Below are 17,349 nucleotides of genomic sequence, written 5' to 3'. Positions count from 1 at the left end.
GTACGAGAAGCGTACCTCATGACGAGCTGAGCTCGTCATGAGCGTCGAAGGGGTTAAGTCGGTGGGTTCCCAGACATTCAGGAGACATCTTTTGGCTTAAAGTTCAAGTCTCAACCCGAAGACCTCACCAATATGGTCATGGATTCCCTTCCAGAAGTTCTGGATATGCTCATATTCCCACCCAATATGCATGAATAATCCACACTGTCTTCTACACATCTCCTCATCTGCTTTACCCATTTTGACGAGCTAGGGCCCGGTAATATAGATTCTGTGGAGAATCTTGATCTGAACTATTCACATTCTGGAGATTGCAACCTTCCGAGGAGAGGCCAGTGCCTCCTGCCAGTCCTCGTCAAGTTTCAGTCCATCCCCCGCCCAACTTTCCCAGAGCTGTTTGAGGGGGTCAGGGTGTTATTAATCAAAATTGTAAATATGTTAAGCACTCTGTGAAGCTACACCTTAGGAGACGTGAGGTACCACAGGATATCATCCGCATAAAGAGATATGCAGTCCTCCCATGCTTCAGACCACTTCGGCTCCCGGATTACCGGGTCTCTGCTGATCCATGTCGCCATGGGCTCTAGGGTAAGGGCAAAGTGTAAGGGGGATAACTGACAACCCTGGCGAGTCCCGTGGCCCAGTCTGAACACCTCAGACTTTTTGTTGTTAATCACCACTTGCACCAAGGTTTTAGTGTAAAGGAGACGCACCCAGCCAATAAAGTTGGGCCCAAAGCACATCTTAGTCCAAACCGAAAACAGGTATAGCCATTATATGGTTTTGAATGCCACTGTAGCGTCTAGCGAGACCCAGCTTCCTGGATTGTGCCCTGCCTTCCCCATGCAATCTCCTCAAGTTTAGCACAGAGTTATGATGAGGCATAAAGCTGATCAGGGTGTACCAAATCACTGATCACCTGAATCAAGCGCACCACCAGTAGTTTAGCTAGAAGTTAGGTTCTACATTTAGTAAAAAATGGGTGTGTATGCCCTTTGGTCGTGGGGAAGCAATCCCAATTCTAGACTCTGCTTGAGCATGGCCCGTAGGTGAGGGGTTGTTATGTCTGGCTCTTGTATAGGCCATTTGGGCCCAGGGCTTTGCCAGGCCGCAGGTTCTTAATTGCCTGAGCAATTTCATTGTTGGGGAACTCGCTATCCAGTTTATAATGTAGGTCTCGCTTAGCGACGCAGCGCACGCGCTGATCGCCTTGGCGAGATCTATTGTTGTCGATTTTCTGCCAAAGAGGAACAGGAGATGTGCACGCGCCTGGACAGGCGAGGTGTACGGGGACGGCTGGCGTCGTTTGAGCACAACGTGCGCATGGCGCACTTTCACTTAGACAAAAGCTGTCTGACCTTGCAAGGCAGGACGCGCTTACAGTGAGAAGGTGTTAGCGAATGCATGCAATGAAAATGTATGGATACAGTTACAGCTTCTCTCTGATTAAACCCCACTGCCTGTGTTCCTGATCCAAACCCAGGTCTGCATAGTAGCAATTTACCCCAGCATTTTTCATATTCCTGCCACTTAGGGTATTTTTATCAGCGACTGGTATCTAGCGCTGAAGTACAGGCTCAGTGACCCCTTTGGCTTTAATGGCGTTTCACACACAGTAGCCGCTTTAGTCAAAACATTATGAACCTCTCTCCCATGGATTTCTGGCCCCTTCCTTGGTCTCAAGGATCCAGGGGTGTGAGGAGGGATTCGGAGGCCTGTGATCTCATTGGCTCGCTCGTGTAAACCAGCATCGCTCTCGTGCACGCACGCGCTTGTGGTACTTACATACTTGGAGGGGACGAGGCGACCAAGTAGTGATGTCGGCTGATCTGGTAAATGATTAACCATCCTCGCTGCCCTGCAGTGCCACTGGCTGGCATCCTACCTATGGGACTAGAAGACGTGTCCTGGATGATAAAGTTCTCTTGTTGTTTTTAACTGGTGTGTAAAGTTGTTTTTTCTTCCCCTGATGCATGGTAGAATGGGGGAGGTTTTGCTAATGTGTGATTTTCTATTTCTTGCCATTGTGCACTGCATTGGACTTAACCCACAGTGGGCTAGTGTAAACAAGCACTTGCAATGCAATAGGCCTCGCAGTTACGAGAGTGAAATGTTGGCATTGTAAATAACAATGCCTTTTATTTACGTTTTTACAACAAAAACAAAAGGCATTACTATTTGCAATGTCAATAGCGCAAACTCGCGTAAATGTGAGACCTATTGCATTGCAAATGCTGGTTTCTTCTGTGGTGAGTCTGTGGAGTTGTATATCAGAAAGCAGGGCCAGCGAGTCGCCCTCCATCAGGGTGGAACTCGCTCGGTACATGGAGCGATCATGCTAAGCGAACTTGTTGACTATTTCTTGCAGATCCGTTATTTTCCCACTCGACTCTTCGGATATCTCTGGTACCAGTCTACTTGTCATCTCTTTCTTATCTAACCAGGCAAGCAACTTCCCAGCTTTGTTCCCCAGGTCGTACAGCATTCTGTCCTCGTCTTCGCCCAAAGTCTTGGCCTAGTCAGTGGCGATAACTTTGTATTCGTCCCTTTTGAGTTTTAGGGCATGTAGCCTCTCTGGCGTCCATGCCCCCACTTTCTCTTCCCCAAGAGGAGGATCTCATTTTCCAAAACAGACCAAATCTTTAGATTTGTCTTTTCGCGCACCTGCAATCAGTGAGAGTGCATGCCCCCTCAGTATTGTATAAAGGCCTCCCACAAAGTTTGGGATAAGGGTATTGAGTTCTTGTTTTCCAAGAAATAATTGTCTATAGCTTGCGATAGTGCCTTTTTGACCACAGGATTTCGAAGGTGCCAGGGGTTGACTGGAGCTATTCTCCCCACCCGTTTCTCACCCAGGACCAGTTCCATTCATATGGGAGTGATCAGAAATACCCCTCACCATATGGTTAATCTTCTGGATGTTTAAAAAATCAATGGCCTTGTTCAACTTTGTCACTCGCCCACCCACACCAAAGGTGCCACTCTCGATGCCATCATATCCAATAATGACCTGGCTTCCATCTCCAGCATCCTTCCCATTGACTGGTACGACCATTACCTCATCCTGTTAAAGCTCGAATCCGACCCCTCCCCCCTATTAAAAGTCACCTACCCTTGAAATGGACCAGAAACCTCAACCAAATCCCTCCTGGTGAACTAGTCTAAACTACTAGCTCAACTTCTCACCCCTCCCTCCCAAGACGCAAATGAAGCCAGGTGTGGTGCAGCAGCCAGGGCAGCATACTTCGGAGCACACTACTCACAGTTCGATCCCTAGCTCCTGTGGCAGCTCAGCAGCATGTGAATCAGGGCAATAGTTCACTTAATTTCCACAACGGCCCCAGCGCCTTGAGACCCGTAAGGGTGAGTAGTTTGAGCTTTGCAAATATGGATTTACAATTTTTACTACCCTGCCAGAACCCAACCTCCCTCCCCCCTGAAAGAAAAAAAAAATCCCTAAAAATCACACCAAATGACCAAACAACCTCCACCCTATCTCTTCTTTCCACAGCACTGGAAAAATGTGCTCTGCTTCAACTAGATAAACACATTAACAACTTCAACCTTCTAGGCCCCTTGCAATCCGGTTTCCGAAAAGGCTGCAGCACGGAAACCGCCATGCTTAATATAAATCGATGACATTTCACTCTTCCCTTGACAACGGTGAATCCTGCCTTCTCATTCTCCTAGACCTTTCAGCTGCCTTTGATACAGTCAACCACAACTCCATTCTCAACTCACTCAAGTCCCGTTTTGGCCTCAACGGTCAGGTCCTTAAATGGTTCACCTCATTTTTCCAACACAGAACTCAACAAGTCAAAATGAACAACTGTCTTTCCAACCCCTCTCCGGTGTCCCTAGGCATCCCCCAGGGCTCTATTGTCCCCACCCTCCCTCTTTAACCTCTTTATGGAACCTCCTACCCCCACCCTGAAACAAGCCAGAATCATCTACCACCTCTATGCTGACGACGCACAACTGTACTATAAGATTAGGTCTCAAGCTGATGGACTTCATCTTAACCACACCTTAAACAAGATCTAACAATGGTTCCACTCCAATCACCTCAAACTCAACCACAAGAAAACTGAAATCATCCTCTTCTCCCCTAAAAACAACAGACTCCCCATCCATACCTGGATCTCTGACCGCAATGCACTAAACTGCTTGCTCTCTTTGTCAAACTCAGTGAAATCTCAGTTTTACCGTTGACTAAAATCTAACCCTCAATGATCACATAAAAAAACTCTGCTAAAGGAGCCCCCTTCACTCTCCGCCACCTAAAAAAAATCAAACCCTTTATCCCACCTGAAAACTTCAAATGGGTCATACAATCCCTGGTACTCAAAAATTGACTATGGGAACGCTATCCCCACAGGAACACCCAAATCCACCTAGACCCACTCAAATCTGTGCTCCACCTAGAAGCCAAGCTCATCACTGCCTATAAACGTTTTGACCACATCTCCCCAGCCCTGAAGGCTCTCAACTGGCTTCCTACCGAAGGTAGATCCTCCTACAAGACAGCATGCATCACACAAAGCCCTACACCAGAATGCCCTGCTGTACCTCACAAACAAACGTTAAAAACAGGCAGCTCCAGAACGAGGAGGAGCACAAACACTTCCCGCCTCATCCCCCCTTTATTCAAAAAGAAAACCACTGAATCGCGCTACTTCTCTGGAAACGTGCCTATCGTCTGCAATGCCTCCCCAAGGGAACTGCGTTGCAACCCCTCCTACATTGCCTTAAAAAAAAGACCGTAAACTGCATCTCCTCTGTAAATACTGGGGTCCTTAATCAGACCTTTGACCTCCTCCGACCCTACCCTCCTCTACTTCACTCCTTCACCTCTCCCCCAGTCTGTCTTCCCCATCCTACTCCCACCTCCCTTTTAAAACCCCTCCTGGTTGACCATACCCCCCTCCCAATCTGCTCTTCCCTGCGCCTTTCCGCCAATATTTCTACCACACCCACAGCTCAGCCATTAATCCCCCGCCAATATATATGAAAGTGTATCTGCTCCTGCTATGTCTCTCTTTATTAGACGTTAATGGAACGTTTGTTTTTATTTATTGTTTATATTGTGTGCTGTTTGAGCAACTCCAGTGATCTTGTTTTTCACACATGTATAGCGCTCCGATACCTCCAGGTCTAGCCAGCACTATATAAAACTTTCAAATAAATAAAATATTTGGGATGCTGGAACAATGAGTTAGTCGATACGAGACAGGCTATGTGCCCCCCGAGTGGAAGGTATGTTGGATGCATTCCATGCCTTTTTAAAACAGAGAGTTGAACTTGATTCATGAAAAAAATTATTGTATTGTCATCCGTAGGCCTGTGGAGAACGTTTTCAAGAAGTACGTGCAGATGCAGGTCGGTCTTCTTAACCGAATGAGCATACAATCAAATGCACCTGCTTCTGTATTAGATAGAAAAGCAGTCGTCAAATATGCTAACCTCTTGGATTACATACACACCCGATTCCTACAAAGTATTCATGGCTACTGCAAACTGATATGAGACCAAAATATGGAAAATCCAGTCTATAAAGCTTCCTCCAGACTTATTTGCAGGACAGGATTCACAATGGCTAAGCCAAATAAATTCCACAAACCCTCACCCCTTTCTACAAAAGGGAGGGCACTGTATTAGGCCCAAAGAGATGCAGGGGTACTAAACCGTGCAAGCAGTCAACTTTCTGCCTTGCCCAATGCCCTTGCTCTATTTTCTCTACCCATTGTGAAATCAAACCTATAGATGACATCCCCAGTCTAATTAGTCATGACAGCTCCGCCACACAGTCACACACAAAAAACATCTTCCCATGTATAAACCCTAATATTACGGAACTGCAAGATACCCAGTGTCGCATCTCTGTGTTTTCTCCATGAATAAAATATTCTCACTTATGCCACAGATGTTGCAGTAAATAGATCACAGTTTTCTTTTTATAGTCCATTGATAATGACCCAGTATTGTTGAACAGATGCAACATATACATTGATCTGATCGGATTGTAATTGGTTCTTTGGAACTTAGTGAGCGGGGGAAGTGGAATTGCTGGGTATGTATGAGACGAATAGTTGTTGAGCTCATGATAAAGAACCAATACCGCAATGTGAATATGTATATTTATTATGAATTGTGAAAATATATTCTGTACAAGAAATTTAATGTTATTTTGGCAACTTGTTTGTCATAGTATCGATCGTTGCCAAGCGATTTCTCTACAGACGAAAGTAAAAGTTGGGATGAAGTTTTAGTGATATTTATCCTTAATTATCCCTCTCCCGAACCCAAGAAGGAATTGGGTACCTTTGTGGTTTTTCATTGACGTGACACGGCTTTTCACATCAAAATTATGGAATGATGGACAAGGGCATCAATTTGTCACTTAAGCCAACAGACCTAACGGGCACTTGACAAATTTCACGCTTATCTGCTAAATAGTTAAACTGCATTGATGTGTCAAAATGCACAAAAACATGTCCCCGTTTTGATGTCCCATCTAGGTACTACTAAAATTTCACCTGTCCCGGCTGTAAACTCAGAACTCAATTTAAGTGGCAATAGGCGAGAGAACTCACTCACTTCATAAAACACACCATCATAAAATATCAAGCCTCTGATGAAACATGGGCGGATTTCGACAGGTTTTTGGAAATCAAACCACAATGAATATTTGGGAGGAACATAATAAAGCGTTCAAACAAAAAGGCAACAAAATCAACATGTTTATTAAAATAAACGTCTCACGTTTTGCAGTCACTGCGTCCAATATGAGTGACTGATCTGTGTAAATTGCCGCACAGGACGAGGACTGACAGACGCACCCACCAGGGTGATCATTTGAAGTTCTCTCTACCAGCGACACCCTGCAGACACACCAGATCCAAACGTTTTAGCAAACAATATCGTGTCTTCTGCCGTGTCGTGCTGCTTAGTGCGCTACCAGACCCAAATATCAAGATGGAATGACCGTATGCCCACTGTCAGTGCTATACTGCGCAAACATGCTTCTCAGTGCCATCGATTAGTGAACGATGCGCGTTCCTTCTGTCACGGGAATCACATCCTGCATGATAAATAGTGTTCCAATGGCCAATTCTAGTGCCATGCTGCAATGGCAGTCCAACCAGATTTGCTCCACAGGGAGGTGGTCAATGTTATCTTTCAAAACGATTAACTGTACCAACAGGCCAATATAAAGTATTTTCCCATTAGGCCTAGATCAGTCACACTTAACACCATGTTGACCACTTGAGTCCAACTTAGCTCACGTCAATAGACCGGAGCCTTGAACAACAACGTAGGGCGTGTAGCACCCTGCCTCCCTTCTAAATACACTAATCATTGTGTGCTAAAGAATAAAAGTTCCGCCAACGTTTTAAACATCAGAACTAGTTACATATAGCCTAGGAGGGAATAAACCACTCTTTATTCCAGTAAAATAACCGATGGTCATGGCGTACAACACAATTGTTTGATGGCAGCACTGGCCAACACACTGATAACATCACCCGTTAAACTGATGTACACAAAATGAATCTCTGGTCCAATCTCGCCACGGCGGGAGGGAGGATAAGAGCTCATGACCTCACAAGCCAACGTTGATCAGCTGTTTCACGCCTCAGCCAACCTCCAGCAAACTGATCAGCACATAAGACATTCTCATCAATTAAACAATACGAAGGAGAACATTCTGCACGGAACTCCTTGAGCAGCCAGCCAACTGATCGAGACTGTTACAAACAGCGTCGGTCTTCAAGTGACTTAACACCATTGGCCTCTTGAGCCAACATCCCAGACAACATAGTATAAGTATTCTGCCACAACGTTACTGTTTTTTCAGAGCTAACCACTTATCGGTTCCCATGGGCTCCTCTGATCGCTAGAGCGTATCGACAAACACCATTCTTTAACGCACGCGGACAAGTGTATGTATGTGGTGGGATCACCGCCAAAGGCCTCGCATTTCCACATTTCATCTTCCTGAACAGCAACACATTTTCAATGCTGCACCCAGGTAGCTAGTGCAGGTCGCCATTAGAAAATGACAAACCAGCCATTCCAACCAATGGACAGCGTTGCTTTTCCACTAACTGGCCCACCCAGTCTACGCCCATGAAACACATCCATCTTCATCCACAAACAGCCTCTTCATTATCGACCCCAGGAAGAGCTCAGTCGCACCCGCCTTTACATCCAGTCCGACCGACTTGTTTTCTGGGGACACTCCCTTTATTTTATCTGCTCATCCTCTTTCTACACTCCCTGGCTTACCCCCAATGCACACTAACCTTCCATACAAGTGTATTGCTTCCCCGCTATGCATTCAACATCACTCTCCTCACGATTTCCTACCGTAAACCTACACCTGCTCCTTCCTGCCCAGCACGGCGCTTAATCACTCTGCTTCACTACTTTACCTCCTTGCCCTTACCGCTAGGTTACCCGTCTCATTTTATGCCCCCCTACCTGATTCTTGACAGCCCACCCAATCTCTCGCGCCTCCACCCGCCTGAGAGCGGCCGCCATTTTGTGCCGGTCGGCAGGGCCCGGGCGCGGTTCTCACCGTCATATCGTTCGGCCTGCTCGGCCAATTTGGCCTGGTACACGCGGTCCTCACGCTCTTGGTCCATGCTGTGTGGGGTAGGGATGGCACACGGCGGGGCGGATGGACGCGGATTCACTCTGGGGCTCCGGGCGCCGCTCCCTGTCTCTCTCCGTCCGTGGCAAGATGGCGGCGGCTCATCCGGGCACTTCCGCCTGCGCACGCGGACAGGCGCAGAGCTCCATGGCAACAGGTCCCCAGCAACAGAGGGGGCGGGGTCTACGGCTCGTGTGCAAAGCTCTATGCCGTCCCACTTTACAACAGCAGTCATACTCTGAGGTATAGATAATGTGCTTTTTAGGCGGCGGGGCCGGTCCCCTTACAAGTCAGTAGTTGGCCCATTGTGTTAAACCCTCACATGTTCCGTAGTTATTTATTTATTTATTTATGCATTTTTATATAGCGCCGACTTTACCCGAAGGTGTCAGAGCACTTCACAAAAGGAACAGAAATGAAACATAATGAGAAACATTACAAAAGAGCAGATTACAAAAGCATACATTACGTTACATAAGGTAATAGTGACATTTGTGAGCAAACAAAATACATGAGGTAGTAAAAATTGTGAGCAACCAAAAATACATGAGGTAGTAAAGGTAATAGTGACAATTGTGAGCAAACAAAATACATGAGGTAGTAAAAATTGTGAGCAGCCAAAAATACATGAGGTAGTAAAAAGTGCACAGGAGGAAAAAGTGACAAGTGTGCGGTTATAAGAGAAAACAAAGTATCATTTGAGGTATAATACTGCAAAAGGTGCTAGACACTCAGGCACAAGAACAAGCGTTATGTAGGCAAAGGAGGCACTTGTGCCAGTATCAAAGGTAAAAACATGTGAGAGGTAGCAAACCGTGTGTTACAAGGGCAAAATGGTATGTGCATGTTACACAAGGGCACCAAACACAAGTACATGGAAAATACTCCAAAGAGGCAGACACTCCAACCCCAGGAATACCCTAAGAAGGCACTTCCATGGTCGTGGAAATTATCAGTAGTGGGAAGTCTTCCTCCAAATAACAAGAGGACGTGAATTACTTTTGGAGGTGTCTCTGGAGGAGGAGAACTTTGAGGTCCCTTTTGAAGGCCTGGGAGGAGGCGGTGGTCCGGAGCAGAGGCGGAAGGGAGTTCCAGATTCTCACTGCGTTGCCTGAAAAGGATTGGGCCATTGTTCTCTCCTTCTTGAAAGCGGGAGGTTCAAGTAGAAGATTCTCCGCATTGCGTGAGGGTCTAGAGCCTCCAGAGAGTTTCAGTTTGTTCGCCAGGTAGCGAGGAGAGGAGGAGTGCAAGGCTTTGTGGGTGATACAAGCGGTCTTGTAGATAGCTCTAGCCTCGAAGGGAAGCCAGCGGAGGGTGGATAACATCGGTGTGATGTGATCGCTTCTTTTGGCCCCATAAATGAAGCGAGCTGCTGAATGGAAAACAGACTTAAGTGGGGACAGGTGAGATTTGGGGAGGCCAGTAAGAAGAGAATTGCAGTAGTCTAGTCTGGAGAGGACCAGCGATTGCACCAGGGTTATAAGGTCCTGCTCCGGGAAGAAGCGTCGGATTCCCCAAAGAAGGCGCAGTTGGTAACAAGCAGATTTTGCAATAGAATTGATGTGGGGAGTTAGATTGAGTTTTTTGTCTAGAATGACTCCTAGGGATTTTGCGCTGTCGACAATGATGGGTTTATTGTTTAGTAGATTCATCTGATCCATCCATGATTGAACCGGGGGGGGGGGGGAGAGAGTGAGGAGGAGAAGTGGAGGAATTCAGTTTTGGAGGGATTCAGAATCAGTTGATGAGTTGACATCCAGTTTTGGATGGAGTCCAGAGTAGAGCTTAGGAAGGAGAGATCATGAGTGGAGGCAACCTTGAGGTAGAGTTGAGTGTCGTCTGCATAGAGATGATAGTGAATCCCGGAGTTGCTTAGGAGGTTTCCCAGTGGTTCTAAGTAGAGATTGAACAATGTGGGTGCAAGTATAGAGCCTTAAGGAACACCCTGACCTACCGCCACCGGAGAAGAAAGACTGTTCGCTATTTTGGTCATTTGGGATCTGTCAGAGAGGAAGGATGCAAACCATTTAAGCACAGTGCCCTCCATGCCCATTCTCTGTTGAAGGATATTGAGGAGGGTGTTGTGATTGACAGTGTCAAAGGCTGCAGAAAGGTCAAGGAGAATTAGAAGACAGGACCCCCCCGAATCGAGTATCCTCAGCGCGTCATCAACCACTTGCAGTAGGGCTGTTTCAGTGCTGCAGTTTTGCATGAAGCCAGACTGACAATTGTCAAGAAGATCATTGTCCTTGATATGATGAGAGAGTTGTTTTGCTACACATCTTTCTGTGATCTTCGCAAGGAAGGGAAGGTTAGTGATGGGGCGGAAGTTGTTGAGGTCCTTCGCATCAGCAGTGGGCTTTTTAAGCAGAGGGGTGACCTGCCCAGTTTTGAAGGAGACAGGAAGGGAGCCTTGCCAGAGGGAGAGGTTGATCAGAGTGGTCCAATAGGAGAGGGAATGGGTATAGAAGTCCAAGGCAATGGCACTGGGGATAGGGTCAAGAGAATGGTTGGAGGGCTTTGTTTCGCGTATGCACTTGAGAAGGGCATCTTCAGATATGGGGTCAAAGCTCTGCCAAGTGGCTAAGGATTTGCGCTCCTCTGGAGGTGTAGGAGGAGCGACCTGATCCACAAGTGATTTCACTTTTTCATCGAAGAAAATGGCGAAATCCGCTGCTCTCTTAGTAGAATCCTCCACCTCGGAGGATGGGGGAGAGCAGCTCGGAGTCTTGTTGACCTAACACATGTAACTCCCATTTAGTGTTATTCGTACACGCCAATGGACCAGATTCAAGCGGGAGAATCCCGACTTTTAAAGGCAAAACTAGTTTGCTTCATTGTTGAATGCTTCGTTCCTTAATTTGCCCGTTTCAATAACAGTCAATGTGGGAGGTGGGAGGCGCTCGAGGACCATAAAGACTGCACCTGACCCGTTCTTCCAAATAGTATCATTAAGCATAAATATGTAGCAATGTGTGCGCACACTACAAGCAACTGCTGCCAAAGTGCATAAACCAAAGGATGGTTACAAATGACAATATGGAAGGTATGAATGCACGCACCACAACAATAACCCAAATACACAAGGTTGTGATTCTTGTCTTTATTTTCTCTTTTTTATAAAGTTTCACATATATGCAGTGAAGACAGAATCATAACCTTGTTTTTCGTTATTGTTGTGGTGCAGCTCTATGTTTCATATTGGTCTTTTTTTAACATCTCCCACTTTCCTCCTCTAAAATCTTGGCATGTATGGATATTGTAATTGAATTTATTTTGGGCTTACTACCCTTTAACAAGGTGTTGAAGTTCTTTATGAGGAGTAGCATTCCACTCAAGGCAAGGTTAGTGGTTAGAACTGTGGTTATTGGGATTAGTCTTGTCGCTCAAGGAAACCGTTCCATGAATTTGCTCCCCATGTCTTCGTGGGTAGTTCCGCTGCGGCGGTGCGTCCATTGGGGGCGTTGCCCCACTAATACCATGCACTGTGCACACCACATTCTTCCTCGTCATTCTTCTCCGAATCTCCTCGTTAACTGTTTATGACTCATCCTGGTCGCCGGTGATGTCAGAGTCAGTCAGGATGTCGAAGGGGGTGGGCAGCACTCCAGCACAGCACTGCAGGGTTGGGTTTGTTGTTTGAGTGACACTGACAACAGCAGGCCCAGTGCGCATGTTCGGGTTTGGGCAGGTTGTTTTTCTGACTAGCCCGAACATGCGCACTAGTAGCCTGCCTGCAGGGCCCTGCACATTAAGAGAGCGAGCGAGGGCTGCTGCTGGCCAGTGGCCGCAGTCCCCGGTCTCCTACGGGTGGGGACAGTCAATGCCCGAGCCAATCCTGATTTGTCACCAGTCTGCTTCATCAGCGGCCGGGTGAGCGCGCACTTCCAGGGTTGGAAGAAGGCCCCGTCCTAAGTGCCTGCTGCGAGAGATTTGGAGGGGTGCTAACTGAGCCCTTTGAGAGGTGCTCAGTCTGTGCTTGGAAGGCCTGTCAGTGTTCTCTCTGGGGTGGGGGGGTCAGTGTGAGCTCGGGGGTGGTCGGTGTATAGTGTCTACGCAGGCGGTGTTCTATACGATGAAGCCCTCGGAGTGCTAGTAGCTCGGTGTAGAGGGGGTTGAGTAGTGTGTTGTGTGACCCATGGCTGTATTCTGAATTAATGGTGGTGCCTAAAAGCAGCAGTCACCCCCGCAGAAGACGTTGGAGGCACAGCCCCCGGCCCAGGAGCAGACAGCAGAGGCGGCGCGGATCCGGTAATTATTTTTTTTTTTTTATATATATTTTTTATTTTAACAGTAAGACAAGAGTAGGCATTACAGATATCAGGTGTCAAACGGTAAAATGCAGAACAGGGACAGGCGGGGGAAATATTCATACAAAAACCATCGTAAGGAACACGTGGCCCATCACGATTACGCACATTAGAAAGGAGAAATAAACAGTCTATTATACGATCCAAAACAATCCCACCCGCGCGACCCCGTCCTCAATGATACAGGATAACTAAAACCAGTGTAGACACCCGGACAATAAAGGATCTGTGGAGAGTAAACAGCCCACCTCTCATAGAAAGGAAAAAGGAAGACAAAAGGGCCATAGAACAAAACAAAGGCAAAATAAAAAAAAACTCCCCTGACCCCCCACCCTGCACCCCTGCAATGGCTACAGCCTAACCCCACTGACAGCGTGCCTGTCGCCCAAGAACTACCCTAAAAGAAGGGGAAAAGAGAGAAAGTGGAGGAGGAGAATGCAAACACACTCCCGGTCTCCCATACCCCCCCCGCCAACAGCGACCTCCCCGAGACGTGGTAAAACCAATAGTCAGCAAAATATACGAACCAGTCGGGGGAGTATAGTCAATAACCACCCAACTCCCGTCACAGTATAGGCACAACCCCGGCATTGCATAAAACTATTATATGAGATCTAAACGATCAAGTTCAGCCCTGGCCAGTACGATCTTTCATGAGAGTCTTCTTCACTCTGAGGTACTGGGTTTTTAAGAACCGGCACAGAACCGGTAACCCAGCGGTGCCAGGGAATCAACACCCAGAGACCTCGGGTTCTCCTGATCCAGACCTACAGAAACTCGGAGTCTTCTAGGTGAAGTCAAAGATTAGTTTATTTGCTGCAACCAAGGTAACAGGTGTCCTAGAAGTACAATACGGGTATGTTCTTAGGAGACTGCACACTTTCATGAAGTCAGGCTTCTCTTCTTATACACAGTTTTAGGCCCTAGGCAAAACATTCTTGGTTGTAAAGTAAATAGTTAACATATTCTGGTTCAAAGAAAAAGCAGAGTCATGATGACATGTCCATATTTCACTTCGTGCTGCCTACAACAAATCATTTGGCAAGGCCCAACATTTCATCAGATATCACTGGACCCCTAATAAAAACGGGCACCTCCCCACCATAAAGTAAGTGAAGCTAAGGAGTGGAGAAAGATGTGAGCGAGATATGGCAGGTGTGCGCGCTGAAATGGTTTTATGGCTGGTTGAGCCTAGATGCTATCTTGCTCTGCCACTGGGAGGGAACTGACCTAACGAGTTCGGCCTGGGGCAATGGTTCTAACTTGTACTGAGGTCAGGGAAAAGTCGATTAAGGAGTATGTGTCCTTGTGGAATCAAATTCAACTGGATTAAGGCCTATGTAAAGGGCAACATATAAATGGGAGCCAAGGGTTCAGAATGTAAGTGACGATTTCGAGGTGAAATCGTCACTCGAACACGCCGAAAATACATGTACATGATGTACTCGTCATTCTCGGTCTTTTGATACCAAATTCGTCATATTTCGACGAAGTTTTATTTCTCGAGTCCAGTATAATTATATGAATCCAGATTTTCAGATCCACAAACCCTCCTTTTGCCCTTACATAGGCAATTAATCTATCCTCATGTTAGTCTGAGTCCAGATCTATATTCCTAAAGTCATTGAGATGTTGCTGTAACATCATTCTAGTACTTAGTTCATCTCTTGACACAGGCTTCCTTACACATGATGTGACGCAGAGGCCACATATTGAAGGAGCACACTGTATGCACAGACAGAAGAGGAAAAGAATGGCTAAGACCATCCCAATGACCATAAGAATTTTCCATCCCCAGGCAGATATCAGTTCCCAGAACCATCCCATTAACGACCAATCTCCTTTATCCACATGAATAGATTCAGAAATCTTATGTAGTTTTGAGATGGCCCTGTACACTGTTGGAGCATTATCTGGGATGAAAATGCAACAACTAGATTGGATCAATTTGCATACTCCACCTCGGTCCGCAAGTATTACATCCAAAGCGTCCCGGTTCTGAAGGGTCATAAGTCGATCCGACTGGAGCTCAGCAGTCAGGTTACTAAGGGCACCAGCAGTTTCAATCACGGTGGATTCAACTACCCTTGTTAGTTGCCTTATGTTTCTGGTGTTAGCCATGGATCCCCAGAACGGCAGAAAACCCTTTGCAAAGTCCCCAAATTCTTGACCTGCAGTGTCTTCTTTACTCAAAACACCTCTAACTACCCTTGTCCGATGGTAATCCGCCGCTGCTGTGTAGGTGGGGGGTAACAGGAATGAAACAAAACATGAGCCCGAGAAGTCAGGGGGCAACCATGTATAGGCTCTATCATGGCAGATGAAATAAGTACCCTTAGCGGCTAAAAACGCAGGGGAAGTCTGAGATCCAAAAACATAAGTTTCTGTACAGATACTCTTCCCTAGCTGAGCTCTGGGATTCTTGCCAATACCTTGCAGACACAGGTGACCTTGATGGGGTACGATCCAGATAGGGGACGATCTTTTGGCTTGCTGTTTCTCACTTAATGTAGTGCCATATCCGGTCACGTTCCAACCTACATATGCAAGTATCTCATCATCCGGAGTATCTTCATAAGAAGTTACTTCCTTGATCATGTCAACTATACCTTTGACTAGGGCGCTAGTCTTGAGATTGTCTTTTACAGAACGTAGGGGTTGGATTTCTCGTGCATATATGAACATTGTCCTATATGCCCATACTGAACCATTGTGACTAAATGGCAGGACCAAATAGGGGATACCTTTATCCGTTGTGTGAGGCATGAGACCACACACCCAACAGTTAGTTGTGTTCATTACAAGTTGGTGTTGGTGTAATAACTGAACGAAGGAGTTATTAATGAACTCTAATCTCCTATTTGATTCGTGGTCAGGCAGAGGGTGGAAAGAATGAGAGGAAATAGTAGGAGGAGGTATGGGTGATGTAGTAGGCGCAAATGTTACATGGAAAGAGAATAAAACATAACTTATCAAAAAGATCATTACGCTTGATAGCATAAAAATACACAATATGATAAAACTTTTCTTCGCCATCGTGTTACATAGTCTCTGCTTAAAGTTTATTTGTTTGGCAGGTCTCTCCACATCAGGAAACTCCATCCTCTCTAAGGTGCTGCCCGCGACGAGGAGGTTGATTCTGCTAAGGAGTGCTTCTGTCAGTCTAGGGCAACTCCCTTGGACCGACCAGAACCACCGACCAGAACCACCGACCTAACGTCGTTGGCTGCACTTCCGAAGACTTTAACCAATCGCGGCCCTAGCAGCGGAACCCGGATGGCGGTTCGAAAAACAAAAATAAGCAAGTTTCCTAAATGGGAGATCTGCACTTTCAAAAATAGGATTTGGGGAAAAAGATACATCTATTAGTCCATAGGTCTTGGTCTCAGATCATAAAAAGGAATCACTTTTATTAGTCTGTTTTTCTCGGTCGCAAATTGTAGCGTCTTTCTCCTGGTACTGTCTGGTCCTGAAACAGGAGTTCAGGTTCCAAAGAGTTCAATTGTTCTGGTGGTGGCACAGTTTCTTGAAAAATGTTCTCGTTTTCACAATCAGGGTTAGTTTCTTTTACACGGTCATCAGTTGTGAGCTCTGAGTCAGTGACACCCTTCTGGATCCATTGGTCATAGGGCAGAGGGAAGGGTACTTTTTTACAATGGATCCCGTGGACCCAGTTGGCCTTCCCCTCCACCCGGACGGCTGACCTCGTGGACAGAAGGACGAGGTGAGGCCCGGTCCACCTGGGCTGGTCGTTTCTTGTTCTTTGAAAGTTGCGGACGAGAACCCAGGAACCGGGGTCAATGGAGTGACCCGGAGTCTCAGAGACCGGAGGCAAGGTGTTGTGGACCTGTTGATGTAAAACACGCAATTTAGCCGTCAAGTCATACAAGTAATCAAGCAAAATAGGGTGTTGCAGCTCGCTGAACTTCGTGGGCCTAGGCACTCCCCATATGTTGGCTGACCGGCCAAAGACGATTTCGTACGGGCTGAGTTTCACTCGCGAATGCACAGTCATTCTGGTGGATAGGAGTGCTAAGGGTAGAGCGTCAGGCCATTTAAGACCTGTGCTCGCTTGGATTTTGGCCAATTTAAGTTTAGCGTGCCATTGTAACATTCTACTAATCCAGCTGATTGGGGGTGATTTGCAGCGTGGAACTTCTGCCTAATGCCTAGCCCTTCACACACTCTTTTCATCACACGACCCACAAATTCACTTCCGTTGTCAGACCAGACCATTCTCGGCATTCCGAACCTGGGGAAGTACTCTTTTACAAGGGCTTTTGCTGTGGATAAGGCAGTATTGTCTTTTAGGGGATAGGCTTCTACCCATCTTGAGAAAGCACAAACAACAACGAGCACATATTTTAAGTTGTTGCACCTCTC

At 46.6% G+C, this 17,349-nt stretch overlaps 1 protein-coding gene across 2 annotated transcripts in view; it reads right to left on the bottom strand.

Moving 5' to 3' along the window:
• YWHAE (tyrosine 3-monooxygenase/tryptophan 5-monooxygenase activation protein epsilon) overlaps window positions 1-8,798 on the bottom strand; it is a 186,490-nt gene extending 177,692 nt beyond the window's left edge. The window contains exon 1 of one of the 2 annotated variants that reach the window (XM_078680179.1): window positions 8,582-8,798. In XM_078680179.1, coding sequence (XP_078536305.1) covers window positions 8,582-8,648 — 67 coding nt within the window. In that variant the 5' untranslated portion in view covers window positions 8,649-8,798. The remainder of the gene's footprint in view (window positions 1-8,581) is intronic. The other variant, XM_078680180.1, reaches the window with a different exon arrangement.
• Between the last annotated feature and the right edge of the window lie 8,551 nt (window positions 8,799-17,349).

This window comes from Lissotriton helveticus, chromosome 3_1, assembly GCF_964261635.1.
Source record: "Lissotriton helveticus chromosome 3_1, aLisHel1.1, whole genome shotgun sequence".
NCBI lineage: Eukaryota > Metazoa > Chordata > Amphibia > Caudata > Salamandridae > Lissotriton > Lissotriton helveticus.
The sequence above is the reverse complement of the archived record's forward strand: the minus strand, read 5'-3'. Positions and strand labels throughout refer to the sequence as shown.